Here is a 21,055-nt window from a genome sequence, read left to right on the forward strand (position 1 = left end):
ACTTAAAAAAAAGAGGTTTGTACCTATGTTATTTGCTTATTATTTCTTGCCTATATCTTGTAATATGAGAAACTACTTTGGCAACAACAACACAAAATGTACTAACCATTGTTACTCTCCTAAAATCTTGTTTTGAGATTTTGTACCACTGTTTTTATTTTTTTTCTTTCTTTAAAGTAAAAATAACTGATATCAAAAAAATAAAAAAATAAAAAATAAAAAATAAAGGGACAGACAAGGACCAGGGATGAGTGGAGAGACCAGAGTTCTCATGCTTGCACTGCCACTAACAGAGTGATCCTGAGAGAGTAGTCACATCACTTCTCTTTTTTTAAAATTTTATTTATTTTCATTTTTTGTGTATTTGGTGCAGGGTCTCACTATGCAGCTCAGACTCATAGTGATCCTTCTGTTTTCAGCCTCCCCAGCGCTGGGATTACAGGTGTATGCCACCACACCTTGACTTGTTCCCTGGCTCAATGCACCCTGGGGGCAGGGCCAGCAGTACATGCAGGACCGGGGATCGAACGTAGGTCCCTGGGCTTGCCAAAGCAGGTGCTTAGTCCACTGAGCTATCTCACCAGCCATACATCATTTCTCTATGCCGCAGTTTCCTTACCTGTGTAAGTATGAGATGAACCTAGAAAATGTCCAAGGAATCTTCTAACTCATGATGTTTTCACTTTCAGGTCAGACCACATTGTTTTAAGTGATGAAACAGAAGAAACAACAAGCATAAAAATCTTTCAAGGCTTCACTCATATGTACATCATGGACCTTCGGTGTTCTATGGCCTTCAGAATTGCATATCAGTTGGTAAACCACTGACCCTGGAAGTAAGGGACTAGGACCTAGAGCCCCACTCCACTTTCTAGACCTGTGTGCCCAGAGAAGCTAGCTTCTCCATCTGGACCCCAGCTGTCTCAGCTGCAATGTAGGTATTTCATGTGCATAAACACTGTGTTATGTTGAGCTGTAGGGGACTCTGACTTTGCCAGTGAAACGGAAGACCCAATACCATTATGGACTACTGAACTCTTTTAGAATATTTTGCTGAGTTAACACACCTATGATATTCAAATGATGGAACTAAACAAAAAAGGGGTATACAGATGAATGTCCATTTTGTATCTGTGTATTCAAAATGGTTAGAATAGATATATACTTACATTCTCTTAATGAATAGAGGGATTTGTTCTAAAAGTGTTTGTAAATAGGATATCATGGCTGCATCTTGTACAGCAAATAACCACTAGGAAGAATGTATGCAATATGTTAATTATTGAAACTGTCCTACCAAATTAGTTTGAAACTGTCTTATTGCTATTTGTTTCTCAATAAAATTATGGGGAAAAAAACCAGAAAGTGCTGAGTGGGGGGACAGCTGTGATGTCATTGATATTTAAAAAGGCAGCTGAGTCACTAAAAAGTCAAACCTCCACATAAAAAACTGTACACAAATTGTCCATAGCAGAATTATTTATAAATGTTGAACAGCAGAAATAAGCTAAATATCTATCAACTGATGAATAAACAATATACAGCTTTTGCAGTACTTGTCAGTAGAAAGAAAATATTAACTAACACACATTGTAACGTAGCTAAATCTTGAAAGCATTAGGCTAAGTGAAAGAAGCCAGTCAAAAGACCACATATTGAGTGATTCCATTCATATGAAATGTCCAGAATGTATTTATACAGGTGAAAGAGCAGTGGTGGCCTAGGGCTTGGGGTGGAAGAAAAGTGGAGGAGAGACGACTAACAGGTTTTTGCTTTTTTTTTTTTTTACAGGTAATGAAATGTTTCAAGTCTGAATATACTAAAAAATCATTCAATTGTATACTTCAGGAGATGTACATGATAAGTAAATCATACCTTCATGAGCTATTAATTTTTTAAAGCCAGTCCTAATATCTCAGCCTGAAATAAAATGGATAAGATATAAAATGAGTCATAAAAAGATAAAGCCTCTGTTGACTTTTCCTCAAAATATACAAAGAAATAAATAACTACTAAAATGCTTCACAATAATCAGAATCTTTCCTGCTTAAAAGGACATATAACTTAATAGTGCTGGGGCTGTAGCTTTGTGGTGGGGTGTTTTCCTAGTTTTCACAAGGCCATGAATTTGAGCTCCAACACCATAAAGTACAAACAAAACAAAAAGAAGAGAGGGAAAAAACTTTACCCAAAAGAGTATAATAAAATTTGTAAGAAGGCTCAGGAAAAACTCCATTGGTTACTTTCAAAGTGATACTGCCAAAGTTATTAGGTAAAAGAACAAAAGAATTGTTATTTGACATGGTTCCACCTAAGGAATTAAATATTTGACTTACTTTCCTTTTAACTAATCTCTGCTGTCAACAAAACATCTAAAACGCTACTGATACTACCCTCAGGGGCAACAGTATTCAGTGTGTTGACATAAGAATCAATGGCATCAAAGGCATCCAGAGCAAAAGTCTAGGTAGGAAGAGCTGAGTGAAAGTATCATTCTTATTCCCACTGTGGTTTACCAACTCTTTAAAAAACTCAGTATTCACCAGCAGTAGATAACATATGTTTCTTTATCTGTTTTGAGGCCTGATGGGTAAGTCTGGGTAAGGAAATCATCATGAGATCCAGAGTAAGAACTCAATCCCTTCCTGGTGTCCTTGTGAACTGAGAGTCCACAGAAAAACAAGCTTTTGGTGACACAGCAGTGACCACTTGGACACAGTGCCAAGTGTGGCTTAGATTATGAAATGTCACTGTCCCGTTAACTGAAAGTCAGCTCTTTTATTCTTTAGTTTGGCCTTAACTGTGGGAGTGGATTAGTTCATTTCAACCATGACTAGACTACAGAGTAGCAGTCTGGTGTTTCAGGGGAATTCCTACATTTACAACTACACGTACACCAGCCATGTAGAATTGGGATAGTATAGAATCATACTCAGCAAAAAAGAATACTTTATGACTTGATTTTCTCTTTAAATTTATAAAACTGTGTTGGAAGCTGTAAGTAGTTCTATTCTGATGTGGTTTATAAAAAGGGTGATGATCACAGGCTCTATCACTTCTGGTCTGCTGTCCCTTCTAATAAAGATGACCCAGTGGTTTTGACTTTGAATTCTTCTCCCAGTTGGAGATGGGTTGTGCTGCATCATTTAAACTCTCATTGATTCTTGTGAACAACCGAAGTCTGATTTTGTTTATACCTTAACCTAGGTCCTGGACTACTAAGGAACTGAGTAGATAAATGAGCAAAAGTGTAATAAAGACTAATTTTTACTGACTTATGACATGAAATATCTTTTCAAATATAGTTAAAAAGAGCCAGATGTGGCTGCATATGCCTGTAATCCTATTTGGGAGGCTGAGGTAGGATGATTGAAAGGTCGAGTTCACCCCGGGCAACTGAGCAAGATGCTGTCTTAAAATAAGATTGAAAAAGGCTGGGGATGTAGCTCAGTGGTACAGCATCTAGCATGCACAAGCCTCTCGGTTCAATCGCCAGCACCAACATAAACAAAAAACAATATAACTTTTAAAAATGCAGATATTATTTATCAATACATCTGTATTCTGCATAGTTAATATAAGTAGTTTGCAATTTAAGAGAGGTGTTTTATTTTTTTTAACCAGGAAAACCTAAAGAAGCAAATCAAGACATGCACAGAATGAAACTCGGGAATAACTCAACCTGAATATAAACTCTCACTTTTGTTTTAAGGGTAGAAAAGTGGTCCCAGCACTCAGGGAGTCTGAGGCAGGAGGACTGCAAGTTTGAGCCCAGCCTGGGCAACTCTGCCATCCAAGGAGAGGCTATCTCAAACTAAAAAATTAGAAGTGGACTAGGGATTTAGCTTGGTGTGAAGGGCCTGAGTTTACTCTTTAGCCAAAACAGGAGAACTGCTTCAAAAATAGGAAATGGCTTATTGTTCAACTCAGATATGCTATGGGTGAAATAAACAGTAACCCCACATGACAGAGGTGAAGGTTAAGGAGGCAGATGTTAGAGCACTAAATTTCAGGGTACAGGGAGGATGATTACAGAAGACAGCATATATACCTCCCTAGGATCATGTATAAGTACTTTTAAAACACATATTGAACATCATAATTTTCTACTTGCAAATGAAAAGAAAGAGCTTGAGTCTTCCTACAAGCTCAAGGAACAGTGTTTATACAATCTTCTTGGCTGATGGCAACATGAATATGACTCTCACAAGCAGGGCATGGAGGAGAGTTTAACAGTAGAAGGCACAGATTCTACAGTAGAGACTTGTACTGCTCCTTAGAGGGTGTGTGCAAATGCACGGAGGGGGGTCAAGGGCTACAATGTGGATGCTGAGCCAACAGTGGAACAGGAGAATGCTTTTGGACTTGGACAACAGAATGAAACAAACTAGATGGAATTCAACAAAAATTTTGTTTACTGGGCTCATGTGTTTAATAAATGCCAAACTAATTTTATTAGCTATCACCCCCACACTTGAATTGACTCAGCTCCCTTTATATACACACACCAACCCCAGAACTCTAACCAACCTTTACACAGAGCCTCATTTCTCTTTTCTATCACCCTCTTCCCCAGAAGCTACTCTGTGACCCAGCCACAGCCTGCCCCAACTTTTAGGTACAAGAAAATTCAACTGTACATAATGGACTGCAGGTTTTAACAGCAGCCTGCCAACAGCATGACTGCCACATAGCACAGGGTCAGTGCTGTGTTAACAGAATTAAAGGGAGTGGTGTAGCTCAGTGGTACAGCACTTGCCTAGCATGCATGATGCCCAGACTTTGATTCTCAGTACCACCAAAAAAAAAAAGAAATGCTTCCAGAAGAAAGGAAAATACAGTGCTACTGAACTGCCAACTGACAGAGAATATCTGGTATATTTTGGCAAAGCCAAAGACCCTGTTTCAAATGGAATATTCACTATGTAGAACATACCCAGAGGAGGGTGATAGAGCCATAAAGAGGCTGAGAGTCATATCTGATGGGAAGAGGGAAAGAAAATGGATGTTTAGTTTAAGGAAGATTTAAGGGGCAGCCAATTGGCTGCTTCGAGGAGCTAAATGTCCTCTGAAAGAGGCATTCAGTTTTTTTTCTTCAGATCAACTCAATGTAAGAACTTCATAACATTAAGAACTGTCCAAACAGAATAGATAGGGTTTAGGTGATGTGGGCTCTGACTCTGGTTTTCTTTGGGCAGAAGGACCCTGCGTCCATCCCACATAAGAGGAATAGTAGATAGCAATTAAGAGCATGTCTTTGTGTCATGGTTTGGGGTTTTTCAAGGGGAAACAATACAATATAAGACATATATTTTATAAGATTTTTTATAATAGTTGACCAAAGAATCACACACAAAAAAAGAGTGCAGGAAATCTGTTCACACACTAAAGACCAAAGAATCCAGCAGAGGACCTGGATCCCACCATAATATCCTATATGAGTCCTGCTGAAGACCTAGAGCCCCAAACAATGTTTCCCATGGGTCCAACTGGAAGCCTAGAGCCCACAACAGTGTCTCTAACATCTGCCTCCTTAACCTTCACCTCTGTCATGTGGGGTTACTGTTTATTTCACCCATAGCATATCTGAGTTGAACAATAAGCCATTTCCTATTTTTGAAGCAGTTCTCCTGTTTTGGCTAAAGAGTAAACTCAGGGCCTTCACACCGAGCTAAATCCCTAGTCCACTTTTAATTTTTTAGTTTGAGATAAGCTCTCATTGGATGGCAGAGTTGCCCAGGCTGGGCTCAAACTTGCAGTCCTCCTGCCTCAGACTCCCTGAGTGCTGGGACCACTTTTCTACCTTTAAAACAAAAGTTAAGAGTTCATGGATTTGTGCTGGCAAGGCCCAAAGGTCAGTGACAGAAGCTAGAAAGTCTATGCCAGGGGGATGGATCTTTGCTAGCAGGCTGAGGGATCTGGACAGGAGCCAGGAAGTCACTCTTAAAGAACCAGAGCTCCCCGGAAAAGTACCACAATCACCCTCAGCAACATTAAGATCCTGATTACCTCCAGCAATCAGGAAAGCCAATGTGACAAACTTCTTCAGGAGACTGAGCAGTGGACAATCTTCCTCTCTGGAACCAGGAGGCAATGCTCAAAGTGATGACCAGAGTTTCTCCAAAGTGAACTGTAGCCATCCTCAGTGACAACAATGTTCCCGAGCTCTTTTAACAATGAGAGCAACCAAGTTCATCAGGAAAGCCAGCATGACAAGCTCCTCCAAGAGATTCAACAGCTCCTTGCAAATTCTAACAGCACCCAACAGATTCCCTAACAGCCTCCCTACTTGTGCCTCGCATACTGCTGGCAACAATTCTCAGGTGGGCCTTTCTCACCCAGCATCATGCTAGTTCACTTCAGCTGAGTGCAACAAGTTGACCACCAGTTGGCAATCCACCACACTTTGTAAAACATCCCTGTATTCCAATCTTTGCTCTGCCACTTGATAGCTATGTGAGCTTCGGAAAATTAACTTCTCTGGGCCTTGATTTCTCTTCTTAGAAAAGGGAGAGTCCAATGCAGACTGGAGAGTGTGTCTCACCTTGGATCTTTCATGTCATCACTTCGCAATCCCCAAGGAAAATGTCCCCTCTCCCTGTCTGTCACCTTTCCCCCGCTTTTCAGTAATGCCCTATGATTTCCCCCACTCTGATGCACTGTGCTTCTAGTTGGGGCAAGCCCATCATTGCCTGTGTCCTGGCCTTGGCTCCAGCTGCAGGGCAGGACATGTACCTCAAGCCTTGCTGATCCAGGCACAGTTTCGAGATGGGTAAACAATCCAGGTGGACCAAATGAGAACCATTCTCAGTCAAGGCCTTCACTGGAGCCACTATAGAAAAAGCTTGCTTTCTGCAGAGGCTGCCACCTTGGAAGACTAGATCTGCCAATGGGGCACTTCTGCCAACACACGCGATAAGCCTGCTGGAGAATGAAGCCTACTAGGAGTCAAACAGGGGAGAACAATGTGGAGAGCCAATTTGATCATTTGAGTTTTCGAGTCTAGCCATGCTTGAATCTAGAATGATCTCCTGGACTTTTTCAGTTACTTGAGCAATAAATTCTCTTTTGGGCTTCAAGGCAATCTGAAGTGGGTTTCTGATATTTCCAGTTGAAAGAATAATGACAAATACAACAAATGCCTTCATGGCCATGGTGAACTATACACTATAAAAACACACATGCTGCTAAGCGAGGCAATACAATTGCCTCAATGGAATGAAAACTGAGGCATTACTAACACAAAATACATATGTGCCTGATAATAGTGCTAAAGCATTTACATTTAACAGTTTGTAATTCAGTTTCTAGTGGGGGCAGGCACAGAGATGAGTGTTGTTATGTACACATCAGAATTGGCAAGGGATACACATTCCTTTTCTCAAACTTTCATCACAAAATTAATTGAAACACTTCCTTGCTGATTCCCCTGTCTTTAGCACCAGTTCCTTCCAATCCACACTCCACAAAGGGTGGTTACAGAAAGACCTAGCACCTCAAGATTTTGTTGCCCTTCTCAGAATTCTCCAATGCCTACAAGATACAATCTACATCACTTAGTCTGCCACCCAAGGTTCAGGCTTGTTCTGGCTCTTCCTCTCATATCCAGCTAATCACCTGACATCTGTCCTTGGCCCCGCAGAAAAACCAACTGAGTATCTCCTGTATTTTTGAGCCTGTGCACAACACAAGACTCTCTGAAGCCTTCTCCAGATACCCAGGCCATCAGTTGTTTACCTATATTCCATAGCAAGTCAGAAGCCTCAGATCGATCCTTACTTTTGGTTTTTCCCTTTGGATTAAGAATCACTAAATGTGTGTCACTGCCTTGCCTTCCAAGGAAGGAAAGTATAGTTCAATTACTTGAATAAAAGACACAGAAGAGACTAGGATAAATGTTGAAAAAAATACATGATTACTCACTACCACCACTCATGTTGGTAAAACGGAAAATAGAAAGTAAAACAGCCTATTATAAAACTTCAAAAACTGGTTAAATTCATTTGTTGTTCTGAAATTTTGTTTTAACAACCACCTTTTGTTTTGTTTTTGTATTTGGCACAGGGTCTCACTACGCAGCTCCGACTTGTAGTGATCCTCCTGTTTTCAGCCTCCCCGGCGCTGGGATTACAGGAGTGCACCACTGGCCTGGACTCAGTGGCCAGCTCAGCACGCCTGGGGGGTGGGGCCAGCACAGGATAACAAGCACTTTTTAAAATATTAAAGGGAGGCCAGGGAGATAGCTCAGTGGCACAAACACCTGCCTGGTAAGTGCAAGGTCCTCAGTGCTATCTCAGATACCACAAAAAAATATTAAAGGGGAGTGGGGAAAGAACAATGTCTTAAAATGCATTTTAAAGCATAAATTATAATAGCATTTATATGACTGTATGTACAATTGATACTTCCAGATGTGTAACACTGTTCATACATTCACTTAAAAGATATAATTTGTAATATTTGATACGTAAACTTGAGGTGATTCAGAGAATCATCTTGAAAATGTAAGTTCATATGCAGCAGCCTCATTCATTACCTAAGGGTATTAAAGTATGCAAATTACACTTTTCATTGATATACTTCTTTTGCTATCTGTTAACTCCCCCCCTCCCCGGCTTACAAATAATGTACAAGCTGAAATATGTCCTGGGCATAGGCACTTGCACCATCTAATAAAACTAAATCATGGTTTATAGGGAAATAAACTGGGTTAGGAGCCAAGCACTGCAGGCATCTACTTAACTCCAGCTTCATTCCAGATCCCAGTGTTCATTTTAGATCTTTCCAAACTCACAGAAACTGCTCTGTACCCCTTAGCTACAATCAAATGACTTTACCACTCTCCTAGGGGACTTTAATTCTTTACCACTCTCTCACCAATCCCTGTAGTAAAGATATCAGTCCTTAGCCTACTACAGCAGCAACTTATAAAGTACATTAAAACTCAGGGAAGCTGTCAGTTTCTTTCTGGCCAACACCAGTGAAGTGCTATGTAGCAATGGATTACTGGTGGCCATGCTAGTACCATGAACTTCCACCGGAACAGAATTACAGATGTCACCATTTAATACTGTCAATTTTAAGACTTTTTATTTCAGACATTTTAGGCTTTGGGTTTGAGTCTGAGTTCTAGACATCACATATCAGTTTAGATCTGAGCTGTTGTCTTGGAGTCTCCAGAGGATCTGCTAGGAATTCACACATGGACTTCAGCAGAATAGGTAGGGAGGTAAATTTGTTCATGAGACTCTTGAAATTTCTATGTGAACAGTTTTTCAGGAAAGGATAGGACACTTAGCCTTCACCAAATACTTAAATGGGCCTGTAACCCATTTAAGAGCCACTCTCCAAATGTATTTTATGAACATTTCACTTTTCTCACCCTTTAAGAGATAGACTGACAATTAACAGTCATACATAAATATAAGTGACAAGCTGAGCATGTCGCCCACGCCTATCATTCCAGTTTAGGAGGCTGAAGCAGGAGAATCACTTGAGCCCAGGAGTTTGGGAACAGCCTGCAGAACATAAAAGGACCCTGTCATTAGTCCACAAGTGAAATAAAATTTTAAAAGTAAATATAAATGACAAGGGCAATGTGGGAGAACTAAATTTGTTGGAATATTTCAGGAGACAGTACATTCAAATTTCAGTATTTTAATACACAAAGTAAAGAGAGTGCAACTTCACTTGCTACTCATGGCAACCTGGTATATTTAGCTCTACTTCTCTGGCCTGTCCAATGAAACAAAGCACTTATGACATGGCCATCAACTCATAAGAAGGATGAGCTCCATTCCCTCATCTGGAGTTCTTTAACTGGAAAAGGACAGTAGGATTGTGACTACATGATCTTGTGGATCCTTATACAAAGCTTGAAGCAATCTTAAGTCTCTTGCCTCCATGGGTTGTGGCAGTTGTACACTTGTAAATGGAAGACTCAAGGATTTTTGTCTCTAACTTAGTCAAGTGTTTTTATCCGACTCTAAAATGTTTAAGGGCTATCTCAGAAAAGCACAGCAAGAGCCTCCTTTCTACTGAACCCAAACAACTGAAGTAGGAAGTTGCAAGAGACAGGGCAGTAATTATCCCATGAAGGAGAAAATGCTTTGTATGGATGCCTTCTTTTCTAATCCACATAGATCAGCCAAAAGTCTGTTAGATGGTATCTGTGAGACAAGGTAGTAAAATGTCATTTCTGCCCATGTGGGACCCAGTGCTGGCCAGAATGCTGGTACTGGTACCCGGAGAAGTCCACTCTGGCTGTAACGAAGAGAAATACTGAATGAAGACTGAAAGAATGCACAGAGAAGATGTGTAGATAAACTAGTGCAGGGGTAGACTGGTGAGGCTGGTGGCTTTGAGAAGGCAGTGACAGCAGTAGAGAGGAACAAGAGCAGTGGATGGGTTAAAGAGATATTTAGCAGGTGAAATCAATAGAGTGTAGTATGACTTGGGTGCAGGCGGGAAAAGAACAAGCAGGAAGCAAAGACTCTTGTATTGCTCACTTGAGCATCTGAATGGGTGGTGGTATCCAGATTTGTGATTTAAAACTACACTTTTGGTGAATTATCTATTTGTCATCCAGTAATAATATTTTTACAGAAATAACATAATTTTTTTCAAAAAATGTGAAGTCTACTTTGTATGATACTAGTCTAATTACATCAACTATGGCTTGTTCTAGTAAATTACTTTTGACCTTTCAGTATTCTGTTGGGGTTTGGTCTCTAATAAATTACATATACCTTTCTAAATATTTTCCATTGTATGGATAATTTAAGCATTTATATTTATTGTGATCACTACTATGGTGGGACCTACTCGCATTTTCTATTATTCTTCATATTTGTTATGTTTTTTCCTTAACCATCCCCCTTTTCCTTTCTCCTCTTGGAATGAACAGATTTTCCTTACTATATTCCTTTACTGCTTTAAAAGTTACACAGTCTATTTATATTATTTTAATGGTAACTCTAAAACATTAACTTGACCTAAAAGACATAATAATACCTGTATTCTCCTTCCTAATGAGATGGAGGCCTTACAATGCTTTAGCTACAGTCTCCTCCCGTTCTTCTGCTATATTGTTATAATCTAGTACTTCATTATCTTTTTTAACTCTCCCACAGATTGGTCTTTATTACAGCTATTATTTGTCTCATACTCCATGTTTTATTTAATCTATTCTAATTTTAAATTCCATTGCCCTGAAATGCAATATTAACTTGCTGTTCTAGTCTCTTAATTATCTGCTTTATTATATCCAATAATCTGCAGTATAGTGAATACTATTTTGATCATCATTTTTCTTACTGATCCATATTCTCTTATCAGTACTTCATACTTTTTCTTTTGTGGTACCAGGGATTTGATCTCAGGACCTTGCACTTGCCAGGCAAGTGCTTATTCTACTGAGCTAGCTCCCCAGCCCACTTCAAACTTTTATTAATGAGCCTTCAACAGAACTGTTATTGAAGAAATGTACAAAGTATTTTTGTATGGGTGAAAATAAATACAAAAATTTGATTTTTTCAAGTAAATACTTTTTGAAGATACTATTTACAGTGTGTATCCACAAAAATCAAACCTGCAGAAAGAAGCTTAAATAGGCACTCTTTCCTTTTTTTTTTTTTTTTTGCGGTACTGGGGATTGAACTCAGGACCGTGCGCTTGCTAGGCAAGTGCTTATTCTACTGAGCTATCTCCTCAGCCCCACTCTTTCCTTTTTTGCCTTAAAGATTAAAATAATATTGGGCTGGGGAGATAGCTTGGCAGTCTAAGTGCCTCCCTGGCAAGCACAAGGACCTGGGTTTTATCCCTGGTACCATATGCTGTGCTGGCCCCTCAACCCAAGGGTGCACAGAGCTGGTCACTGAAACCAGGTGTGCACCCCTGTATTCCCAGCGCTGGGGAGGCTGAGACAGGCAGGTCACTATGAGCCCAAACTGCAGAGCAAGACCCTGTACCAAACAAATAAATAAATTATTTAAAAAATAAGATAATATTTAACAGTATGTATATTTGACAAATGATGAATGGAGAAGTTCTCTTTTAGAGATACAGGAAAGGAATTAGTTGACAGGTTAGCTAATATGAGCACACTGATTCTAAAGGAAGAATAAAGACTGGTTTGACATATTTGTGATGAGATGATTTCTAACCAGGGAAACCAACATAAATGATATCAAATTAAAAAGTAAATAAAACAAAAGAACTTAGTGACTTTGAAAAAATGCCTCATAAACACCTGTACATATCTACAGAAGATGGAGAGAGCTAGCATAAATTTTAGAAATATATGTTTTATATATGACTAAAAGCACTCAAAGCAATTGAGCCCCTACATGGGTCAGTACTACCTGGGGTGAGGTGGGTGCAGGGTGGGATTTGATGGGAAGGCTTGTAATTCTGTACTTAGAAATTCATGGAATTTCCCAACAAACTATGCCTGAGTACTGCATTCTGCTTAAACAGAATTGATGATACAAGTAGGAAGGGACAAAGAAGGCAAAAGTGAGAGTTTGTCACCAACTACTTCCAAAATTAATACAACTAAGGACTCATAAAACCTTTTACAATCATTAAAATGGTGAGGAAAGTCCCACCTGCAGATTTGCTTTGGTGAGAAGACAACCATTTTGCTCCTGAGGGAAGCCAAGCCTAGAGCAAAAGACGGGCCAGTAGGATGGCTCAGAACCCAGAGGAAGTTTTTTTTTCTATCAAACAATGACTGAAGGTTACTTTTCATGCCCCGGGGATAATGGTTGATGCAAAGGAATAAAACTGATGAAGTCTTTATACTTAGGATTTCAGTGGCATGAATGGAGCAAGCTAGTTATGTTAATGAACCAGAAAGCAATTAGCAGCTGTAGCAGGAAGGGGAGTATGATGGGTCAGAGTGGTCATGTGAGATCATTAAGTACTAATGTGTGGCTAACATCAATATATTGGAGAACATTCTCTCCTTATTGACTGTCCACAAGGTATCAGGAAATGTTCTAGGTCCTAATTTTCTTCTTTAAAATAACTCAGTGTAAGCACATGTTATTAGCTCTATTTTACAGATAAGGGGATGCACTCAAAAAGCATGAGTGAAGGCTACATATGCCATTCAAGGGAGAGGATAGGATTCAACCCCAGATTTGTCATAAGCACCAAATTTCATCAGTTTTCCTTATAGCTCCTCAGTCACAGTACTGAAGGGAAATGCCTTTCAACTTTAATATTAAAATACTTTATAGATGTAACTATAATATATTAAAAAGGGCAAAAAGTAATCTTCAATCTTATATTCTCTACCAACCCTTTTAGCTCTCAACTTGAGTGTGATCTCTTGAAGGACTCATCATTTGCCATTTTGTGAACATTAATCTTGATCTGTCAGGTTCATCAGATTAAGAACTACCTAACACAGTGATGACGAACTTTCTAGAGCTTTCAGTGATAGCAGCCAGCTACATCATGTGTGCCCTAGGTTCACCATAGGCAGCAAACAGATCAGTAGAGCACAGTCCTGTGTGTGTTTGGTGGGTTGTGGAGGAGTGGCCTTGGTTACTGTGCATGGTCTCTCACCCATTCCTCTCTGGCACTGTTTTTCTGCTCTGCTTTGCAGGTACCACGAAGCAAGAGCTTCACTCTACCACACCCTCGCATCACGATGTTTCTGCCTTGCAGCCTGCCTGCCATGTATTCAATCTCCTGAAACTAAGCTAAATTAAACCTCTGTCCTTTAAGTTGTGGGTGTCACATATTTTGTCCCACTATGGGAAAGCAAACTAATATACCCACCAACCTCAGTAATCCTTTCATAGAGCTCTCCAAATGAAGACTATAATCATTCAAGTGCAATCTGAAAAAGTCAGGAAGCTCCAGAAATTTAAAGTGTTTTCGTAAGTTTGCAGCAAGCTGTTGGATGGTACAAGATGACCTGAATTAGCATGAAACTCTTTTTGGTCATTGCTCATCTTAGTGTGGATATTCATACTCTGATGTGGAAATAACAATGTATGTAGGTGATCAAAGGATGCTGCCCAGACTCTGCTGCAGTTGTTGTAGCTCATGGTTTCAGGAGATTCAGCACATAGCAGGCAGGCTCCAAGGCAAACATCATGGTGCAAGGGTGTGGTGGAGTGAAGCTCTTAGTTCATGGTGGTTGAAAAGTAGAGCTGGTGACCAGTGCTGGAGAGGAACAGGAGAGGGGCTATACATGCATATTAACTTCCTAAAAGCAAATATTTCTGACTTGTCACCACATCTGGCTCAAAGAATTTCAGATAAGGAATTTTGGACTTATACCTTCTGCATATATGTCACTGTACTACATCCATTTATTCTTTTCTATAAGCCCCAAACTCTGTACAGTACCTTGCATATAACAGACATATAATAAATATTTCCTGATGACAGGCTTAGTTACTTTTTCCTGTTGCTGAGCCAAAATACCTGACACCCAAAGTTAAAGGAGGAAAGGGTTATTTAACTCACAGTTTGTAGCGGAATCGGCTGGCTCCTAGGCAGGGTGGTGTGGCGGACATTACAGAGGAAAAACAGTTCATGGCAGGCAGAAGGCAGCAATCAGCAATGAGTAACAAACAGAGGACACTAGCTCTATTTTTGTCTCCTATATTTTATTCAGGCTACCTACCCTAGGCACTCACACCCAGGGTGGAGGATCCTTAATCACACCCAGAACTATGCCAAACCAATTAGTAGACTAATTTAGTAATCCGTAATCCCAGCATCACACGTTAGATCCAGCCACCTCTGAAAAGCCCTACCTATGACTGCCTGAGGCTTTGGGATGACATCTAGATACAAAGCACAACAGGGACCAAGTGTGAGAAACAAGCTAAGAGGGAAAATGGTGAGTGGCTTAGGAGTGACCCTGGTTTCCCAACATGCGGGCCAGGCCTCCCACCACTGAATGCCATTTCCTTCTTTGCCTCTGAAGGCCCTAAAAATAGTTGCTGTTGATTGAGGGCAAGTAATATAACTGCTGCCTTCACTAGGAATAAAAATAGTTCAGTGGTCTTACATTAGGGACCCATGTATACCTTTAGCAAAGCAAAGCACAGCAAATATGCTCATATTTTACCCTGCATGGGCAGCTTCACATGGGACCCCTTGCACAATGGGAGCAGAAGGCTTGTTTTTGTGTTCGATCCTGCTACATGTGAACTTTAGTTTTCTTATCTGTGAAATGGCAATCAGAGCACGCCCTGTGGCTCTCCCAGGTGGGTCTTTAACAAGGCAACTCTAGAGACAGCAGTTGCCCACAACCCAGAGTGATATACAGACCCCCAAGAGCTTAACATTTGTCTACTCTCCCAACAGTCCAGAGTTCACCCTCCCCATTCAGTGTGCTCTGTTCAACCTATTGACAACTCGAGTCTCTTATCCAAAAGCAGCAGAGTCAACACAAAAGAGGGATTTTGTACATAAGACATCACAGGGGCTCATTTGGTCCTAAACGATGGTCAAAGAATCAGGATTCCCTGATTCTAAAGGCGAATTCTGTGGTAATAGGCAAGTAATCATTGACTAGCAAAAGACTCAAACAGGAAACCTCTTAACTGCAAGCTCTCAGGTCACAGGAGGGGACAAATGTCTGAAAGAGAATGGGTGACAAGAGAGGTCAGTGGGGCTTCAGGGGTGGTTCCTCCTTACCTGGTAGCAAAGGATGGTTTGCTGCACCAGTCTCGCATACCCGTCCAGGCGGACCCCGGAATTGCTCCTGCTGCGCATCTCCTGAGCTTATTGGCCTTGGCACCCCGAGTTGCAGCCGCCAAGCAGACTTGGCCCCCAGTTTCAGTCAGTTCTTGGGACGGGGCTGGGTGGGAGGAGATCGGGACTTTTCAAAACGATAGAGCTAAAATATCACTAGAAAACAAGCCAACCAGACTTTCGCCCCGCTGGGCGGCGCGGGGGCGGAGACAAGGGCTGGCGCTATGGCGGCTCCGCCTCGAACAGGCCTGTGGTGCCCTGGGCTGTCGCGGGTCCCAGGAGAAACCCGGAAAGGGTACCCGGCCTGAGGTTAAGACTCGGCCGAGCTTCTTTGTCTTCAGGGGGGAGAAGAGGGCCTGCCGCAGGCTCTGGTCGCCGCGGAACCCTTCGAGTCTCGGCCTGAGTGGGAAGAAAAAGGGAACGGCCCGCGGCAGCCGCAGGGAACCGAGCTCTGGGCCGGATGCAAGTTGCTTCCTGAAACCCCTTTTCCAGATGACTTCCTACCCCAGACAAGGCTGGAAAAACAGGCCGTTGGACCAGGGCCACTGGGATCCCCTGGATCCCCTACCCCCCTATGCCCACCCCCTCCCCCAACCTGAACCCTATAACCCGGGTAGCCCGACCTGAGCGACACTGATAAGGGGACCGCCCCCGCCCCTGCCCTAGCTGACGTCACAATCCGCCCCGAGGATCTCGCAACCACCTTAGCTCCGCCCTGCCTTGCTCACCTCCTCCTGGGTCCGCTCTAGCTCCGCCCCCTCCACTGACCCGCTCCTCCCTCCCACCCGTGCCCCGCCCTTCCGTCCCCTGCCTAGTCCCGCCTCTGCTCAACTGCCGAGCCGGGCCAAAGGAGTAAAGAAAAGCATCCAGCAGGCTGGAAATGTGGAGAGCCCAGCTCCAGATCTGCTTTCCTCCAAGGCGTTGAGGAGGGACGAAGATCTGGCCGCCAACTCCACCTGGGGCCGAGGAGGCTGGCCCACTGCAGCCCAAGGCTGCGTCCTTCCGCAGGCAGAGATCAAGTGGAGGATTCTGTGTAGTAGGACCCACTCTGGGCAAGAAAGGGGAGAACCAGATGGGATTCCTTCAACTACACCCTCGGAACCAGCATCCACCTTAGCCACCTGGGTGCATCTCCTGGGCCAAACTCGCAGTTCCTCTAGGGGAGTACAGTTTGAAACTGGGCTTGTTCACACAGGAATTCCACTGGCTAGCTAATGCAGTTATTGCCTCCACAAGCCCTTTTCTAGTCTCTTTGAATTTATTCCATTTAAAGCACGACCCATTGGCCCCTTCCTCCTTTACTGCGTGAAGCCTCCTCCTATTCTCTGAATTCCTGTAACAATATCTTTAGTAGGATATTAGCACTTGGAGTGAGTTCGAATTCCAGTTCTGCCACGTTTAAGCAGTATTACTTTTGGCCTGCTGTTTTAGATGTTTGAATTTCAATGGTCTCCACAATGTTAAGTGAAATAAATAATACAAAAACTTAAATAGTGCATATTTTCTATAAGAAACTCATGAAGTGCTTGGTGGCACAAGCCTGTAACCCCAACACTGGGAAGGCTGAGGTGGGGCTTTGAGTTCAAGGCCAGCCTGAATTACACAGCAAGACTCTGTCTCTAAACAAATAAATATGTGAATGAATAGCAGAACAAAAGATAATAGGAAACAGGGAGGTAGACCTTTTACAGATGGGAAGGTGACACCAAGAGATGGAGAGAGAAGGGAGGGGCAGAGGAGAAGGGGACTGGCAAAAAGAATTAAGATGTGTTATGAACATGGACTAAGTGCCCATGATGAACATAATCATTAAGTACCGCAAACACGGACTAATAAAATTTTAAAATTTTAAAAAAGAAACACAATGGTCTCATTTGTTAAAATTTGGATAATGCCATCTACCCCATAAGGTGACTTAAGTTCAAGAGCACTTAGTAAGCCAGGCATGACAGGCACCACTAAAATCGCAGCACTGTAGAAAGCTGAGGCAGGAGGAAAGTTCCAGCCCATCCAGGACAACTGAATGACTCAGTGATCACCTGTCTCACAAATAAAGACCTGGGGAGATAGATAAGTGCAAAAGCCCTAGGTTCAATCCCCAGTGAAGGTGGAGGGGGATCACTTAGCACATTTTCTTTTTTTTTTGGTACTGGGAATTGAACTCAGGACCTTGTGCTTGCCAGGCAGGTGCTGGTGCTTGTGCCACTGAGCTATATCCCAAGTCCCACGTTTGCTTATAGGAAAGCACTTAAAGAATTTTTGCTTTCACCATCATTTGAAAATTGTGCATTACCTTGTGTTCTTGTCTTATGTTTTTATCTTCCTAGATGGATAAATTACTTGTTGAGACAGTCTAATATTTCCTACCATATGTGGTACAATATTGAGCATGTGGTTACAGCTCAACTAATGTTCATGGAAAGAGTGAAAATCAGTTCTGCTCATTTGGGTCCCCCATGTTTGATCCTTAACCAAGTTCATGTCAGACATCCCAAATCATAAATCTATGGTTTTACTTTGCCACTCAACTAAAGCATCCAAGCACTCATGAACTCACATAGTTTGACTTAAAAATATACTTGCTCTTTAATTATGCAGCAATGCAGGTATGTACCTACATGTAGAATTTGGTATGGCCTGGGGGTAGGTAGAACTAGACATTAGGTTATGATAGTTAACTCCCTTTTGGAATGTTAGCATGTATTTTTACTATAATTTTCATGTATTCTTTGTATTTAAGAGTTTGGATAATTTACCTTTTATTATTTTGGGGGGTCCACATTAGGTACTTCTTAGGAATATATATTACAGGGCAGAGCTTAAGGTGGAAACCAATAAATGTTTCTCTTGGAGAGTTCAGGTCTTTGGCTCTAGAAAGGACTACATCTTTAGACCCAGAGGAGAGGGTGAATTCTGAATCAATTTGCTAAAAACATCTAAAATTCAATTATTTTTTACAGCAATTCAACTTTAGTTGACTGGAGCTCAACTGGTTTTCATTACAGCATTTTAAACAATGCTAAATTTGTCTCTGTTGCAGCTTCCTATAGCTAGTTTGAGACTGAGAGGTAAGGCAAAGCAGCACTAGGGAGCATAAGATTTCTTCACAATGAGGAACATATTTATTAAATATATTTAAAAGAATATATTCTGGGAACTATACATTCAATTTTGATCTGCTCTGACTTCTTGATGCTCTGACTTCAAGATGTATCTTCTTTTCCAGATACATCTGGACACTTAGGTTAAAAAATACATGGATAAGAATTCTTCACATTCATGATTATGTTCTTCTTAGGCCCACTCAGCTTTCTTCTTTCTGTCCTTTAGACTCCAACTACAGAAACAAGAATCTGAGGCAAAGATAAACTGAACAGTCCTTCCACATTGTTATAGAGACCAAACAACATCAAACAAATCCACTTGTGGAAATGGTCATTTAGTAAAGTAGATCTTCATTGAACTAATCTCCAACATTCTGACCTGCCTCCTAGGTGATCTTGTTAGATACAAACTAAGTCACCAAGTGGAATAGTCTTGGCACTTTTTGATGAGAACAATCATGATACAGTACTTCCCATTGAAGTGGACAAAGTTGCTGTGTGGGATTAATGATTGCAGTGTGTTTAAGGGGAAAATCTTCAATGTTCTGAGGAAATAGTTCTTCAAATACTGCCCACTGGTCTGCCACTCCTTCCTCCTGATAATGGCTCCACCTCTATCATTTCACAATACAGTCTTAAAATGTGGGGCCAGTTTTAAATCCAAAGTAGGAAGCTTCTCAGGAATATTCATTCTTCCAGAAGGGGAAGAGGAGGGAGGAGCGAAGGAGGGGGAGGAGGTAAGAAGGAGGAGGAGGACAAGGAGCAGGAGGAGAAGACAAGAGCTTTTGGCTGAAGGAACACAGACTAGACATAAAATGTAATAGGAAAAATAAGGGTGGGTGGAATCTAAGCAACATTGGAGAGTTTCCCTCTGTGGACATTGTGGCTACATAATCTGCTTCAGGACATTGATTTCTGAAGTCTCACTATTTCCTCCAAATCTGGAGTGTCCCACCACCTGCTAGATCAATGTAGTATATAGCCTGTGCGGGGGAGCTAAAAACCTTAGAAGGACAGATTGCTCAGAGACCTCTTACCTGGCTGAATCAAGCTTCTCCCATTTGTGGCTCCCATATGCTAACCAGCAACCCAGAGCCCCCACATCTTGTCCTCACCATCTGGAAATCCTACTGTTTGATGCTGAGGAAGTAGACACTTAGAAGAGATCTGACTGAGTCTTGTACATTGTGTGGCAACATGCATTAGAGAGAGACTCTTGAAGAGCACAGGGGCTGGGGTTCAATCCCCAGTATGCTGTACTGGCCCTGCCCCCAGGACACTCTGAGTTGGTGATTGAGACTGGGCATGGTAGTGCACCCCTGTAATCCCAGTGCTTGGGAGGCTGAAAACTGGAGAATCACTATGAGTCAGATCTACATAGTGAGACCCTGTAGACCCTGTACTAAATACATAAAAAAGAGAGACTCTTGAAAAAGCAATGGGAAAATGATAAAGAGACTGAGAAACTGATTTGTACCAGGGACTGAACTCAGAACTTTGTGCTTACCAGGCAAGTGCTTATTCTACTGAGCTATCTCTCCGGCCCCAGAAACTGATCTTATGATGCAAGACAACCCTTGCTCCAATTTCACAGTCCCAGGATGCTCATTGTTCCCCCAGATATTCCTGTTGTGTTGGTCTTCATTAAATACCAGTTAACATTTCCATGCCACACCACCAGGGAAACATACTCCAAATAGTTTCTTTTTGTGAAAATTATCAAACTTAAAGGACTTAACTGCAAATTTATTTCACTGATTTTAACATTTGTGTTGATTTTAACACATAAATACAAGGAATTAAATAAATCAGAGAAGAAACATTGCAAAGATGAATCAGCACTCACAGAAAGGTATTATAGTATTACTATGGTTAGTCAGATACAACATTCTCTTGAAGTATATGCAAGGGAGCCTCAATGAAAGACCCAAGTAAAGGATTTTGAAATGCTCCTAACAGGGGCATACTTGAGGCACTGCTCAAGCAGTTGTAAGTGGGAAGTAGGATTATCCTATATAACTACTGGTAGGAGCAAACTGGTAGGGTTTGATACATGTAGAAACAACAGCATCTCACAGGACAGTTTACTGTTCCTAGAAGCTGCTCCCCCTTGTCTCTTTGTCTCTATACACTCTTCAGGACTTGACATGTTTTTAAAAAATAATTAGAAATCTGGCTGAGCCAGAGAGTACCAGTCATATCAAGCAGTTGCCTTTTAAAGAAGA

The 21,055-nt window shown here is 41.5% G+C and overlaps 1 protein-coding gene across 1 annotated transcript in view; it reads right to left on the bottom strand.

Moving 5' to 3' along the window:
* Phka2 (phosphorylase kinase regulatory subunit alpha 2) overlaps positions 1 to 16,262 on the bottom strand; it is a 76,676-nt gene extending 60,414 nt beyond the window's left edge. Inside the window, exon 1 of the mRNA XM_023719536.1 lies at positions 15,670 to 16,262. Within this exon, the coding sequence (XP_023575304.1) occupies positions 15,670 to 15,747 (78 nt within the window). The 5' untranslated portion in view covers positions 15,748 to 16,262. The remainder of the gene's footprint in view (positions 1 to 15,669) is intronic.
* Positions 16,263 to 21,055: the final 4,793 nt, after the last annotated feature.

This window comes from Octodon degus, unplaced genomic scaffold, assembly GCF_000260255.1.
Source record: "Octodon degus isolate 3935 unplaced genomic scaffold, OctDeg1.0 scaffold00069, whole genome shotgun sequence".
In the NCBI taxonomy this organism is placed as follows: domain Eukaryota; kingdom Metazoa; phylum Chordata; class Mammalia; order Rodentia; family Octodontidae; genus Octodon; species Octodon degus.